We start from the raw sequence: 15,886 nt of genomic DNA, 5'->3' as shown, positions 1-15,886 counted from the left end.
AAGGACAATGCTGTGTGAGCTCTGAACCCCCTTGTGCCCATAGATGCAGTGGTGGACCCTGTCCTGCCGCAAGTGATTCAACTGCCAGTCCGGTGGGCTTTTGTCCATGGACTGGGTCGAAGCGCCATCTTGTCCTTCGCTTCAGGCAGCAAAACGTCTTGGGCCAGCTTCGAGTTGTGGGGTGCTGTGAATTTAGCACAGCATGCATGTCCATGCCCAGCCAACCGATACCATTTGCAAACAGATTATTGTGAAGGTGCTGCAAGTCAGGGGTGGGCAACCTCATTGGTCTGAGGGCTGAATGCCCCTCCCCTGGATCATACTGGTAGTCTGGATGATGTAAAGGGGATGGGTATCCACCCCAAAAGCCCCACCCCCTCCCATGAGCCTGCAAATTTTTCCTTTGTGTGTACAGACAGAGACACAGGGAAAGGAACTTGTTCGGTGCTTGCAGGACCTGAGTTGGGCACAGCGCCGCCCCAGTTTGTGATCAGAGATAGCAAAGCTGTGCCCCTTCATGCCATTTGCCCTCCCGCTGAGAAGGCAGGAAGGAATCTCGTTATCTCCAATCACAGATCAGAGATAACATGGAGATTCTTCTTCAACTCCTCCCCAAGTCCCTGGTAGTCTCCGGGCTGGGGGGGGGGCAGAGCTTGGGGAGGGGCCTACAGAGGTGCTGAACCCTCTGAAGGATAAATTAGGAGCCTCCAGGTGTTGGATTATGCCGTAAACCAGAGGTTTTCCACCCCTGCCGCAAGTCTTCAGTGCCCTGTGTGGAGACTGCTGGAACTCCAAATTGCTTGGGGAACAGGAGAGCATAAAGTATAGGAGGCCAAGGCATGAAGGAAAACATGGCTCTGTTGAATTCTGATTATTACTATGTTTTATTCTTAAAATGCATATAAAATATAAAAAGGCCAGGTCGGGAAGATGAAAGGGGACTTTGGGGAAGTTGGCACATACAGTACAGAACGGTTACAGAAACGTTGTAGAAGGTACTGGGTTTCGATACTTGCAAGCAAGCTGCCCGGTAAGGCTATTGCAGGAATAAAATCAAAGTCAATTGCCCTTGTGTGCATAATTTCTAGGACAGACGGTGCCCAACTGGGCACCTTCTGGATGTATTGGACTGCACCTGTCATCATCCCCAGCCAGCATGGTCAGGGATGATGGGAGTTGTAATCCCAACTCATCCAGAGGATGCCAAGCTGGGCATAGCTGTACTAGGAGGTAGGCAGGGAAGATATATCACCCCCAGCTTTAGAAGTGGGGTGGACATATTAGCTTCATCCTCCCACCCTCTGCCACCATTTTTGGAAGTTCAGAGTCGCCATAAACTCATAGTTCGATGGGAGGGAGGGACTACTGCTTTAAAATGGTTGATAGTCGTGGAGGCAAAGAGGTAAGGGGTTATTGATGGTGATCATCCACATCTGAGTTCCTTGATTTAAAAAATAAAAAACAAAACTCATGCTTACAGGACCATTCCAAGCATTACGCAGAGGCAAACCTGGGTTTGCCACTGAGGGTTCACGCAACAGTGAGTTACAGCTAATTGTGGCTCCCTGATCAGTGAACATGATTAGCAAATGCTGTTGTCCCATTTACACTTGACACGTTTAGGCTGCCCCTTCAGATATCTTGGGTGAACACCTAAAAAACGTATTATTATTTTAAAGTGCTTGCAATATCACATGTAAAAATGTCGTTACATTGCAGGGTTGAAATTCAGGGGAATCTTGAATTTTGTACATAATTTCAAGGACAACATTTGAGCTGTGCTCCCGTCACATCTTCTGGTTACCTAATATAACGCTCCAGTGGTGAGGAAGCAAGAGATAGTTTTAGATGTTCAGTTCATGAAAAACTTTTCTGAATAAACAAAGGAATTGTACATGTGCAACTTTCCAATTTCTGCCAATTTTGTTCTTAAAACCTCAAAAGGTTTCTGGACTTCCAATTGAAATTTATTAGGATTCTCCCTGCCCCCCTGCCATTGATATTTTAGATTCCAAGCTGCAAATGATTAAAACGTTCCAAGTCATACAAACATGTTAAGAAATAGATTAGTCAAACTTCAATTTTTAAAATGAGTTTTTAAAAAACACGCCGGGGGGGGGGGGGGAAACCAGCTTCTTTTTTTGCAAACTGGAGTTTTAATTTGGGGTTCTGTTTTGCCAAATCTGAAAATACAGAAATATTTTAGAAATAAACCAGTCAACCCACATGTTTTTCTTTAATAATAATAATAATAAAAAGCATTAAAATAAAGGTTGGTTTCTACAAAGAAAACATTGTTGACCACACTATAGAATATCAAAACATCTGAGATTATTATTTAAAAAAAAACCTAGAGGGGATGTGTGACTCCCCATTTTGGAAACGTAATTCTATTTGCACATGTATATAATTTTTTTAAAACAACCATTTCTAGCTGGGAAACCTAGACATATTCCCTGAATAGGCTTGTACCCTGGAATCATGACATATCATTTTGCCAGCAAAAAATTCATATGCTTAGTGCATGATAATATCTCAGAGGCCAAGGAAAAGCTCTGTGTAAGATGACACACCTTTAACTTGCCGAATCATGTGTAGTACATGATAACATGCAAAGGAGAGGTGATGTCCTCACAATGCAATAACCCCAATGTATCAAGCCACGCATCGTAGTTTGTGCCCATGATGGCCTTCGGAAACAGCAAAGAGTTAATACATAGCTAAATTCAGAGGAGAACAGGCCCCCTTTTTAGGGCAAATAGAGAGATCTCTTAGCTGAGGGTCACTCCTTTTTCCGAAGGTGGATGTAAATGATTCCGCTGATAAGAGCCAAGGGAAAGGAGAGCCACGCCAGCACAAAACAATAGCCAAAGTTGCCCCCCGGCATTCGCCCCTGCTGGAAGACATCCACTTGGGTGGTGTAGATCACGGAAGCTGTGAACACGGAGAGAGCTGGGAAGAGACCCAAACAGAAGAAATTAGCAGTGAGTCCGTCTTGCTGTCCAACGCTGCTTCAGCAGGCATCCTCGGAGCTGCTACATCCCATGACCCTTTGCAACATTATGCAAGATCCTGGGGCGCAAATCTCACCAGTACCAACACTGACATCGGCAGTGTGCATTCCCGCGTTCTTTATGACAGGGGCGCACAACCTTTCTGGCCCCCAGGGCCAAATCGAGTTTTGCCAGGAGTTCTGGGACGTGCACGTGTGGGCGTGCAGAGAAGCGCACATATACACACATACCGGCATGGGGCGGGAAACCCACACACATGTAAAGGGGAGAGGCAGAGACGCATGTATGCACACACCTGCTTTGGGGATGTTGGGGAAGGGAGGGAACTGAAGCGGTACCCTTAAGCAGTGGTAAAGCAGTGATCCTGGCTGGCTGTGGGTTGCTGGGGAAAGGAGATGCCTGCAACCTTCTCCCTTCCCGGCACCCCTGATGTAGGAAGGGATATCCCATCACTCATCCCTTGCTTATAGGGATAGGAAGGGCTGCCGTCATGACAGATGTAGGATGTGTGTGTGTGTCTGGTGGGCTGCCAGAAAAGGCTTGACGGGCCACAAACCGCTCATGGGCTGCACTTTCTGCACCCCTGCTTTATGACATAAAGGAGGATGGAATATAGAATCTTCCAGATTTTCCTGGTAGAGGCACCCTAAAAGTAATCATAGACTAGGTAAATTACTGTGACTGTGGCATGTGGTATACCTGGATGGCAAGGATGCAGAACCACCTGCCAGGGGGGCAAACCTCCTCTGCCAGGATTCCCCAAATGGCCACGCCCCTTTCCCCTGCCCCCATCCCCTTTCTCCCAACCACTTGAGTGTTTGGTTCCCCCCCCCCCTGCCACCCCCTTCTCTCTTGTTTGGTTCCCCGGCTTTCGTACTGTTTCCTCCCCTCCCTCCCGCCCCATTCTAACAGGTTGAAGTACTTCTCCTAAGACTTGGTTACTGCCCTTATATTGTAATATTTCCGCCACGGCTTTTGCCTTTGGACCTGCCCACTAGTGGAACGCAGCCCCTGAGAACTCTGAAATGGCGTTCGGCCCTCAGGCTGAAGAGGCTCTGCACCCTTGCTCTATGGCTTTCTATGTCTCCTCCCCCGTTTCTTCCTCACAAGGGCAGTTCGGATATTGTCTGTTTTTGTTTGTTTTTTATGGTTTAAAATGTTGTATATTTGTTTTTAATGTTCACTGTTTTTAACTTTTGTAAACCGCCCAGAGAGCTTCGGCTATGGGGTGGTATAGAAATGTAATAAATAAATAAATAAATAAATAATTACACTCCACCATAACTATTTTACCTCATGCCAAACTCATAGTTCCCCCTAACCCCAAGATTACGCCCCCTTTCTGGCTCCTACTCTCCGTCTCTCCCTGTGAGATGTTTAAACGTTCCACCACGAGGGACTTAAACCGGATTCTGAACAGAGAATCACCACAACAAGCCCTTACCAGTAAGTATCTGGCATATTCCAGTGGCGTAGAAGAGGCTTCCCCGCTTCATGGTATAGAGCTGCCACATGAAGATAATGAAGGCGAAGCTGGAGAAGAGAAGGCTTAGAACCATGAAGGCCTGGACTGCACGCAGCCACGCTGTGGAGGATCGGATTCAAACAAGAACAACAAGGTTAAGAGTCAGGACGAGACTCGTGTAAATCACGGGTGGGGAACTGTTAGGTCTGTAGGCCAAATCCAGACATCCTGGGGTGTCAGGATGACCATGGCCCCATCCCCTGCCTCTATGCCTTTCCCCCGGCTCCTGATAGTTTGTGGGTTTCCCAAGTTTCCCCCCAGAGTTACTGGCAGTAAGAGAATTAAAATATGATCTTTTTAGTGGTTTGGGCTCCTTTTGCCTTTGGTCCTGCCTGTCACTGGGACTCAGCCCCTGAGGGCTTCTTCAAAATTGAATCCAGCTGTCAGGCTGGAAGAGGTTCCGCACCAGTGGTGTAAACGCAGGCACACCTGTAGTAGGGACTAGGAGTTAATGCGGGGTTTATTCCCACGAGACGTATAGGAGCATCTTGGATACTCACCACTTTCAGAAACTGTGTGGCAGACCCATCCCTTGGTGGTGTTGTCCATCAAGCAGTCATACCAGATGTTAACTGTTTGCTGATCAGGCAGAACCCACCAAGACTGGAGTGGAGGGGAGGAGAGAAGAGGTAGGAGAGAGTTACACGAGAGATTTCGAGGCTGGAAAGCCTAGAAGGGCTCTTGAGCTGTTTTACCTCCTGGCTACAAATAGTCAGGGTATCTGTCTCATTCACATAATGCATTTTTAGTGTACACCAATTAATAATAATACTTAGCATCGATACAGCGCTTTTTAGAGTGTTCATAGCACCACAGAGGCATTATCCTGTTGCAGTCCTTACAACAACCTTGTAAGGTAGGTCAGCAGGGGCTGAGGCTGAGAGAAAGGGAGAGGCCTAAGTTCAGCTTAAAGAATTCATGGCAGGGGTGAGATGCGAATTGAAGACTTTCTGATATGTAGCTCAAGTCTGTTAGCCTCTATGCTACACCATCATTTATTTATTACATTTTTATACCGTCCAATAGCCAAAGCTCTCTGGGTGGTTCACAAAAATTAAAACCATAATAAAACTAACAGTTTAAAAACACACATACAAAATACAGTATAAAAAGCACAACCAGATAAAACCACGCAGCAAAAATTGATATAAGATTAAAATACAGAGTTAGAACAGTAAAATTTAAATTTAAGTTAAAATTAAGTGTTAAAATACTGAGAGAATAAAAAGGTCTTCAGCTGGCGACGAAAGGAGTACAGTGTATGCACCAGGAGGACCTTTCTGGGGAGCTCATTCCACAGCCGGGGTGCCACAGCAGAGAAAGCCCTCCTCCTAGTAGGGCTTGTGTTTTGCATTGCTTTTTGAACTTTTGAGTACTGAGTTCTGGTTCCACACAGGTGCTGGCCATGTAGCTGGTTTATTAAACAGGGTTCTATAAAGATCTCTGACAGGGTCCCTAACACAGGCCTGAGGCAGGGTGTCTCCTGGTTCAAGGAAAGGGCAGGAGGGAGGAGGCGCTGTACTTATGGGGAGGGTGCAGAGCTAACTCAGGGGGGCGTGTTCGAAATATCACAGGGGTAAAAGAAGCCATTGTGTGTTCTCCCCCTGCTCCGATTTGCATGATTACCTGCAATGCAGCACAGGTTGCCGTAACATCCAAACTTGGTGCGCTGCATGGCGGGCGGGCGGGCGGGCGGGCGGGCTTCTTACCACCGCCACAACCCCTACTATAAGCCATGGGTTGTAGTGTGGGTAAAAAGTCACCCCTGCCATGTTGAGTTCAGACATCACAGCAACCCATGCTGCACCGCGTGTAATTAGGCAAATAGCGGTCATGCATGTGTGGGGACAAGGGGAGAAGCCATAATGGCTTCTTTTATACCTGTGATTGTGTGAACTGGTCCACATGATCAAAACCTGGTTCATACAATCAAAACAAGCCATGGCGTTTAAGCCGCCATGGTATATGCCAGGTGTCATTAGCCTGATCACCTCCTGGGTGTGGCTTGTTATGTTATCCAAACTATGGCAACATGGCTTGTTTGAAAGGGGAAGAACCCTTAAATAACTCATGGCCTGTTGTTGGGTTATTTGAGGGATTCCACCTTAAACGAGGCACACTGCCCATGTCCGGATGACATGACAAAGCCATGCCTGAGCGGCTAATGGTGCCTGACACGTGCCACCGATTTAAACAGGTTACCGTGGCTTGTTTGATCGTGTGAACTGGCCCACCGTACCTAAATTCATCTTGGCAGCTAATCGTACTTCGCTTCTTTACGAAGTATTATTATGTCCATATTGCCAATGGGGAACTGAGGTGGAGAAGAGACGGCTTGCCTGACGCTGCCCAGTGAGTTGATGGCCAAGGTGAGATGCCAGGCACCTGGTCAGAGCTCTGCCTTTTAGCCTAAAATAATATAATGTATGAATTGGCCCTCAGAGTGGAACTTCACTTTATGCTGGCAACATGTTTCTCAATTATCAGTCATGCAGAGCTGACAAAAAAGAGAGAAACCAGCGAGTGGAAGGGTAAACATTTTAAACCTTTTCTCCATTCATTGATTCTCTTCTACAACTTCTTTCCTCCATCCCTTTCTTCTAAAATTGGATTCATTTCTAGTCCTGGGTGGGTGGAAAACATGGGGGGGGGGCAATAGCAAAGAGGAAGGGCCACAGGGGAGAGTTTACAGCAGGGGTGCAGAAACTTCTGAGGTCCCCATATGGCCCCACCCACTTTCTCCCAACCACCAATCATTTGGTTTTCCCCTCACTCTAAAATGTTGAAATGCTTCTGCTAAGATTTACTTACTGGCAATAAGAGATTTATTTATTTATTTATTTATTTATTTATTTATTTATTATTTATATCCCGCCTTTTTTCCTCCAAGGAACCCAAGGCGGCGTACATAATCCTCCTCCTCTCCATTTTATCCTCACAACAACCACCCTGTGAGGTAGGTTGGGCTGAGTGTCTGTGACTGGCCCAAAGTCACCCAGTGGGTTTAAGCTACAATATGCCGGTACTTTATGTATTTGGGCCCCACCCCTTTTGCCTCTGACTCCACCCCCTTTGCCTCTGACTCCACCCACCACTGGAATACAGTCCCTGAGGGATTCTCTGAAATAGAATTCAGCCATTGGGCTGAAAGACATTCAACATGCCTGGTTTACAGGTAATAGGAAGCATTAAGCACCCTGGCCAACAGATTTTCCTCTGACCCTAGATAAATTTTATGAAGCAAAAATGGGTACAGTGCAATATTTGGGGGCAATGTTTTCCTCATAACATATTGTTCTAGGCCCAGATACACACTAAAACATTGAAGAATTTCGATACATTTTGGTTTTAACTGTTGCTTGCGGGGTGAGGAGGGAATGTTAAGTATGGTGTCAAATCTGAAGCATTAACTGAATAAAAAAATAATAAATGTAAATTGTCTGTGCAAAGCGGAAGCAAAATTCATGCTTACGGTATAGCCCATAACTTATGTTAATAGGCATGCTGTTCCATTTTCATTTTCAGCAAGCTGTCAGCTTGCAGGGAAGGACTTGTCAGCGCTTAATGAAGACAAGGAGTGTACCCAGACAGGGATGCCAAGTAAATTACATATTTGCCCCCAGCACAGACTCAAGATGCCGCCTCTGGCACAGTTATCCATTCAAAACCAACCCCCAAAAACACCTTTCTTAAGTTGGGAAAGGGAGAGTCAAAAAGATTCCAAGGCTAAGGTTGCCAGATTGGATCGCAAAAATAAATTTATGACTTGAAGCTTTGTCTTAGGACCAGTACGAAGCAGTAGGGAACAGAAATCAATCCTCAGAGTAAAAAATAGATGGTAAAGAAAATTGCCTCCAATTTCTTGCCTAAAGTGTCTTAGGGTGTTTCATACTTCACGTCAGAGACCATCTCGTCTCGCCTGACAAAAAAAGAGGTTTGTTCATTATCTATTGGGAGAGCTCTCCCAAATGATAAACATTATGCCTGGAAAGGAAAAGATACTCCTTATTTGGAAGACGGCTGCCTCTGATGAAAAGTATGATATATGTGAAATGTGTGAGCCAAGAATTCCAGAACTTCTGTGAACAGTTTTCTTTAGCACCTTCCGAAGTTTGCCTCCTTTTTTTTTTACATGGTGGTGGGGAGGGAACAGTATGAAGCAGTCCAAGGCCTCATCTTGTGCCCTGGCCTGGTGGTTGAGGATGAAAGCAGGAAGGTCTAGTATCTGTATTTTCAGGGTGTTCTCTGTTCTCATGGGACTTGTCTATACGGCTTCTTTACCCTGACCTAAATGCGCATATTTGTGTTTTAGGTTACATGATGCAGCTGTCCATTCTCCTCAGCGCTGGATTTTAACTGCAGTAATGCGCATATTTGCATTCACGATTTACCACGACCTTTAGATCGGGTCCAAGTTTGCACTGCATTATGGCTGTGTGTTTTGGGGGGAGTTATGTTGGATTTTGACATGTGGGTGGAGCTTTGAGGGTAGGATAATGTGATTGGCCCGTTTCCCAATTTTGCACCAATCCGCTGCCTCCTTTGTTCGCGTCGATTTTAGTTTGAAGTCTATCTGCAGAGCTCTGCAGAGAAAGCTTCTTAAAACAAATTCATTCATATATATATATATATATATATATATATATATATATATATATATATATATATAATTTCTGGACCACCCAATATGCGAAGCTCTCTGGGCGGTTCACAAAAAGAAAGAGAGGGAAACGGGCAGCCAGATGATGAGACGTGTTCTGCTGCCTCCTTCCTTTCCCTCTGTAGCCTCGTCCGTCCTCCCCCACCCCCCGCCCCACTCCCAGTTCGTGGAGGCTGTTTCTTTGAATTTCCTTACGAGGAGCAATGGGAACAAACAGGAAACAGGCTGCCAGCCTCCTTCCTTTCCCTCTGTAGCCTCGTCCCACCCCCACTCCCGCTCGGTTTGTATGTTATATTAGTTTGCAGAGCTTTGCAGATAAGATTTATAGCTTTGTTGGCTTCTACTATTTATCGTCGTATATGGGACAATGTGATAATGCGCATGTGCGCATTAATAACTCATAATAATAATAATAATAATTCAGGAAATAAATCGCTGTTGCTGCTGCAGTGTGACGCTCTTTACCTACATTTGAATCAATGAAAACTTGGGTTTTTATTTAATGATGAGCTATCCCACTGTCGTATAGACGAGGGCATGACCAGGTCCAGGAGCTAGTACTATCTGAGATGGGAGGGCTCTGTAACAATTTGGCATCACACTGCTAGGTGAAAGATCCCTTTGAGACAGGTAGGCCGCCTTTCTCAAATGGGCCTGAGGTAACGAGGCAATCAAAAGTATATGACAAACACAGAAAGATGGGATGCTTCTTTTTCTTGCAAGTGAAACAGCAAGTAAAATTATTCACCGCACGTTGATTCACAATTTAGTAGGCCCAAAGAACATAGCTTCTGGGGGCCAGATCTGGCTCACAAGTCACTAGCTGAATGATCCTGAAACAAGAAGGTTCAAACAGGTGGGGCTGTGAGCTCAAACTTCTGGGCTCTCTCACCTTGTCCAATGTGGCTACGAAGAGTAAGATGAGGATGAGGACATGGAGAGCAGTGACTGCGAAGAGGAGGAAACTCATCCTGTCTCCTGAATGCTGGGGAGAGAAGGGAAGGCAATATTAAACATGCAAAGGAAACCCTTTGTTTTCCTCACTTAAGGTGCTTCCAGACGAGGCTTTTATGGCACCATCACTCACTCTACTTCATTCACAGAATTTTATGGGGGAATCCAAATGTCGTCAACTTCCACTCCTAGCCCTCCTGTGTTTTCCCACTGTTCTTCCATGTCTTTCCATACCATGGAAAATCCATTAAGAAAAAAAAGACGGAATTGCTGCACGATGCCTTCTGGATTGTTTTAGTGCTAGGAGCACTTTGTCTGAAACACCCATAATCTCAGAGCTCGGATTTACAAAATGCTTATTCTTTAACAAGGTGGTCTCCAAACCTATGTCTCCCACTTTTGTCTTCAACCAGAAATTCTTCCAAACCCCAGTCTAAGCAACAAGACACCACTGTCCTCCTGGAGAATGTAGGTCCCCTGGTTTCCAGCCGTTTCCCTGCCTCTGAAGCGTAAATCCCACATCCATCCCCAAATATCCTGACTTCCAGCAGCCCCCTCTCCCCTACCACAGCTCATGATCTGACTTAGAGAACCCAGGAGTCCTGTGCTTCAGAGACCCCCCCTGTTCTATCTCATTAATAACTATGTCCCTCCCAGAGGACCCCCGAGTCCCAAATCTTAAGTATATATCAAATATTTCTGTCCAAACCGTTACTCAGACCTCACTGAGTTTGTTCCAAATTGTCCCGGGATGTCCGGATCTCCAAGCCCCTCCTTGGACTCGACGTATTCCCTCCCACCTCCACACCAGAGAAGCCAGGATCTGGGCTCATCCACCCAGTTCACATTCCTGTGGGTTTAAGTCTTGCTTAATATGATCCAGATGTTGCAGAGTCATGTGAGCCCTGGGCAAGCCAGGGGTGGAGGAAGCAACAGCCGGGCTGCGTTGCCGCCACCACTGCCACCTCCCTCTCAGTCCTATACAGGAGGCCCCTCAAGTGGCCTGTCAAAAGAGCGAAGACGGAATCTGGGTGGTATAAAAAAAAAACTGAACTGCAGCCAAAGGCAAAAGACAAAAGAAAGTTGCAGTCCAGGAATATGGGGCCAACCCCCCCCCCCCCAAATCTTTACAGTTTCTCACTGGACTTTTCTGCCCGCCTTAATTTCTAAAATTAAAAAAGAAGAAGTGTCACAGGACTGAATCTCCCCTCATCGTGGAGTGGGGTGTGGCTACACAGCAGTCAAAGAAATAGATGTTGTTGCTCAGAGAGTCTTCGGGTTCTTTCACAGCAAACTCAAGTTTGCCACTACATATAAAATTGACAGGGAAGCTCAGCCAATTCTGCCTCTCCAAGGAGGATCCCTGTGTGATGTATGTGCTTGCAAATACATGTTTGTTGTATCCACATTAGCAATTTAAGATGTACACACAGCACACACACACACACACAGAGAGATATGCATATATATTTTGGGTTGGTCCAGATTGAAGCTTGGTCAAGCTTCAATATATTTCCATAATTGAAATTCTTTAATTCTTTAACTGCGCTGACAGAAGAGGACTTCCCCACCCTCTCCTTCCCAGGGCAGCTTCTCCAGGACCCTAAAAATCCTACACAGAAAGTCAGCAGACCCTGCTGATTTGGGTGTGCTGTGGTGAAGAGGAGACCCCCAGAAATAAGGTGGAGGGCAGTTCCAGGATGAAACTCAAGTGTACACATAAAAAAACCACATATGTGACAGCCCAATGTTTCATAGGCAAGCCCTGGCAATGAAACAGGTGCTGGGCCAAATCCTGGCTCAGATTAAGCCCTAACCATAGAATAGTAGAACTGGAAGGGGGCCTATAAGGCCGTTGAGTCCAACCCCCTGCAGGAAACCACCTTAAAGCATCCTTGACAGATGGCTGTCCAACTGCCTCTCGAATGCCTCTAGTGTGGGAGAGCCCACTACCTCCCTAGATCATTGGTTCCATTTTAGTACTACTCTAACAGTCTGGAAGTTTTTCCTGAGGTCCAGCCAGAATCTGGCTTCCTGTAACTTCAGCCCATTATTCCGTATCCGGCATTCTGGGATGATTGAGAAGAGATCTTGACCCTCCTCTATGTGACAACCTTTCAAGTATTTGAAGAGTGCTTCTCTTCTCAAGGCTAAACATGCCCAGTTCTGGCTGTTCTTTTTCTGGAAGATCCATTGAGTCTTTCATCCTCTTGAAAAAGATCTTATCTCAGGAAACTCAAGAATCTTGGCTCCCAGCTCTTCCAGAATCAACCCATTAAACCCCACTCTTCTCCCAGAGGATCCAAGAGTCCTTGATCTACTTAGCCTTCCCCAACCTGTTGCCCTCCAGATATATTGGGCTATCACTCCCAGCATCTCTGACCATTGGATATGCTGACTGGGGCTGATGGGAATTGCAGTCCAAAATATATAGAGGGCAACAAGCTTGGGAAGGCTGAATCTTATGCTCCTAACTGACAAGACTCATTCTGTCTAACTCAAGGCCATTCCTAGCCCTAAGAAACTAGGAACCCAGTTCACTCACAAGATGTGGGGGAGGGGGGGGAGAAGAAAGCCAACCCTTTCATTTTATTTTAGAATAATAAGGATAACCAACAAGATGGGCTCATAAGCTAAAAGATGACATAAGATATACCAATTCTGAGAAGCAGGGCTGCTATATTTGGGACTCTTATCATTCACCATGTGGTTGGTGTTCACTCTGTTCTGCTTCCTCTACAGTGCTCCAAATGCTGGTTATTATTAGTAATAGTTTGGGTGGTTTCATTTCCTTAAGGCCCTATGTATGTTTAGACAGAAAAAAGTCCTACAATTCCCAGCATGCCCTGGCTGGGGTATGCTGGGAATTGTAAGACCTTTTTTCTGTCTAACCATGCATAGGATTGCACCCCACATTTGTAAAATGCCCTGACCTGGAGTTGTGTGGGGCTACAACTCCTATCAGCCTCAGCCTGCACAGTCACATACCTTGCTGGCTGGGGGTGATAGGAGTTGTAGTCCAAAACATTTGGAGGGTGCCAGGTTGCAGAAGACTGGGCTAGGCAACCTAAAATTATATATGATTATTTCTGTTTCACATGAACAACATTTGGAAGTGATGCATTCCAGAGTAAAAAAGCATCCCCTCTCCTGTGAAATTATCCCCCTCCTTTCCATGAAGCTTCTTGACACTGACAATTAGCACCCTGCTCCTGTGCAAAAAGGGCCAAGAGGCTGCACGGATAGGCGATGTAAGCTGTGAAAGGGGTTGAGCTGCCGGATCAAAGCAGAGCTCAGTCACGAGATACTGCAAGGAGACTTAAAACAGCATAATTTTAAGCTAACATTCAGAAAACTTGGTGGAACTCAGAAAGCAACCTGCTTTCTGAGTTCTACCAAGTTTTCTGAATGTTAGCTTAAAATTATGCTGTTTTAAGTCTCCTTGCACTGCAGCCTTCCAGCACAATCCTGCACACGGATATTTACTGAGCAGTGTCTGGACTGGATCCACACTTCGGCGCGTAAGGCTAGGCTGGCGCAAGGGAACATCCCTGCCCCCTCCACCCCCGCACAAAAATACTATGCAGAGGAGCAAGCGAGGTAAGCTGTGGTGTAGGGGTAAAGGAGGAGGGATTCCCTGAAAACCGGGTAGAGGCATCTTCCGTGGGCAGAGCTCTACTCACGGAAGATGCCTCCGCCCAAATTCCAGGGAATCCCTCCTCTCCTTCTCCCCCTCCCCCGCTCAGCCTTTCCCATTCAGCAAGGCCACCTGTAACGGTATGTGTGCGGGGTGGGGGAGGGCTCCTGCGCAGAGGGGTGGGCGGGGAAGCCTGCTTCCGCCAGCTCAGTCACAACACGACTAAATCTGGATCCAGCCCTCCTGCGTTCAATGGGATTAACTTCTAAATACATGCGCACAGAATAGCAGCTCTATGCATTTTAACTGAAGGCATTAAAAATAATAATCTTAAACGTATTTTAGCTGCATCACTCAAGGGCTCTTCAAAAGCCTTTCAGCCCCTTCATTTCTGCCACGTGTGAATGTTGCCAATGGGCGTGAGGGTGGGGGGAGTTATACACAACAGACGAGACAAGGAATGGACGGTCTAGCCAAAAGCAGGTTTGACTTTTGCCTCATTTGTGAAAAACACCCTCAAAATGTATCTGGGGATTGACTTTTGTCAGCTGGGTAAGGGACGCCGGGTATGATAAAGGGGCTTGAGCTACATCTGGAGAAGAGGATGGCACCCCAGGAGGCACAGAGCCTATGAGGCAGGCTTTTCCAACCAGGGCCCTTTTAGATGTCTTAGATGACGACTTCCATCATCCCCAGCCAACAGGGGCCGGAGGTGCCCCCAGTTGGGTTAGGCAGCTGCTATAACGTTTCACTCAGTTTCCCCAGTGCGACTTCTGTGGGGTGGGGTCAGCATCTAAAGATCTGAGAAGTCCTCTTACTCCTGGGAACCCTGCTATTGAAGGCAGTGCTCTGTTGGGGAAAAGGGGTGCGGAGGAGGCCTGCCCCCTCCCCTCCCTGATCCCCCCAGCTCCTGTTTTAGAAGACTGTTGGGTGTGTGTGTCACGATTTGGCTACAAATGGGGGTGGGTTTGGATTTCATCAGAGGGGGCCCCCTACCCGCCCCCCGCCATAATTTGAGAACCCAGTGAAGGGTTGAGGGGGACGCCATAATTTGAGAACTCAGTGAGGGGGTTGTCCTATACATATATATAGTGCTAATATTAGCCAAACCTGGGAAGCAGTGAAAAAGCACAGCTTGAGAAAGCTGGCTGCGATCGGGGTCTGGGAAGCAGGAATGCTGGATTGTCTTGGAGGGAAATGGATTATCGGGGGGGGGGGGGCGATTGGGGAGAGAATGTGGGGTCTATTGGGTTAGGGCAGAAGGAGGGGCTGGCGAGCTGATAAAGCGATGGATTCGCTGCTTCTCTTCTTCGCCCCCCCCTCGCCCCAACAGCCTGATGCGTCAAACTGACGCCTCTCTCTCTCAAGCCTTCTTCTCTCCCCCAGGAAACCTGGCTGTCAGCTCTCCCAAATCTTGCTGAGCTTCGCTACAGGATCCCAGCACTCTGCTCTCAACCCCCCCAGGTTTCCCTTCCTAATCGCGCCCTCGGGGAACCCAGGAGTTCTGGCACGCGCCTCCCCCTCCCCGCTTTGGACGGATACCTGCTGGAAGTGGTGAGGGAGGATATGGCTGGGGTGCAGGCGATCTCCCTGCTCCTGAAGTTTCCTCTTCTGTCTCTCTCCCCCCACCTTCTTTCCTCCTCCTCGTCTTCTTCTTCCCTTTCCTTTTTTTAAACCAATTTAGTTGATCCACATCGCACCGCGCTCACCCAGGAGCCCTGCCCTTGGCATCTGGCCACGTGGGTGGGACCAGAGAGCGCGTGGCTGGCCTGATGCCCCAAAGAACGGAGGTGGGGGAAAGCTAGGTTTGTCATCGGGGAGAGGCCCGGCGGCGGCTTCGTGCACAGGATGGCGCGCCCCTCCTCCAGCTTGGCGTGTGCTCGCCTCTCTTTCTCGCCCCTTTGCTTCCTGGCAAGGCGCCACCCGCGCTTTCACAGCTGCACGGAAGGCAGAAACTTCAGACTTCCCCATGGTTTCGACTCCATGCCACAAAAACAAACAAAACTTCACCTGTCGGATTTCTGCCTGCTTATCTCAAGACACAGAAACACTGGCAGCAAAGCGGGGGTGAAAAGGATAAGCCCTAAGGTTGTTTC

The 15,886-nt window shown here is 47.2% G+C and overlaps 1 protein-coding gene across 3 annotated transcripts; it reads right to left on the bottom strand.

The window, feature by feature from the left end:
* Positions 1-2,132: 2,132 nt before the first annotated feature.
* Positions 2,133-15,597, bottom strand: EMP3 (epithelial membrane protein 3 (MAM blood group)). 3 transcript variants are annotated; one of them, XM_063137451.1, is made up of 5 exons: positions 15,333-15,597; positions 10,092-10,184; positions 5,040-5,142; positions 4,459-4,599; positions 2,133-2,952 (listed from the first exon to the last, which is right to left on the bottom strand). In XM_063137451.1, exons 2-5 carry the CDS (start codon positions 10,167-10,169, stop codon positions 2,783-2,785), a joined length of 492 nt encoding a protein of 163 aa, XP_062993521.1. In that variant the 5' UTR covers positions 10,170-10,184; positions 15,333-15,597; the 3' UTR covers positions 2,133-2,782. The 3 variants fall into 3 exon arrangements, with proteins under 3 accessions (XP_062993521.1, XP_062993524.1, XP_062993522.1); XM_063137454.1 differs by lacking the exon at positions 15,333-15,597 and adding an exon at positions 13,640-13,663; XM_063137452.1 differs by lacking the exon at positions 15,333-15,597 and adding an exon at positions 10,875-10,936.
* Positions 15,598-15,886: the final 289 nt, after the last annotated feature.

The sequence above is a fragment of the Elgaria multicarinata genome, chromosome 11, assembly GCF_023053635.1.
Source record: "Elgaria multicarinata webbii isolate HBS135686 ecotype San Diego chromosome 11, rElgMul1.1.pri, whole genome shotgun sequence".
Classification (NCBI taxonomy): domain Eukaryota; kingdom Metazoa; phylum Chordata; class Lepidosauria; order Squamata; family Anguidae; genus Elgaria; species Elgaria multicarinata.
The sequence above is the reverse complement of the archived record's forward strand: the minus strand, read 5'-3'. Positions and strand labels throughout refer to the sequence as shown.

Excerpts from the sequence above, each read along its gene's own strand:
- EMP3 (XM_063137451.1), bottom strand. The coding sequence starts at position 10,169 with ATGAGTTTCCTCCTCTTCGCAGTCACTGCTCTCCATGTCCTCATCCTC. Across the intron at positions 5,143-10,091 it reads TCGTAGCCACATTGGACAAG|TCTTGGTGGGTTCTGCCTGA; the intron begins GTGAGAGAGCCC and ends CCTCCACTCCAG. Across the intron at positions 4,600-5,039 it reads CCACACAGTTTCTGAAAGTG|CGTGGCTGCGTGCAGTCCAG; the intron begins GTGAGTATCCAA and ends GATCCTCCACAG.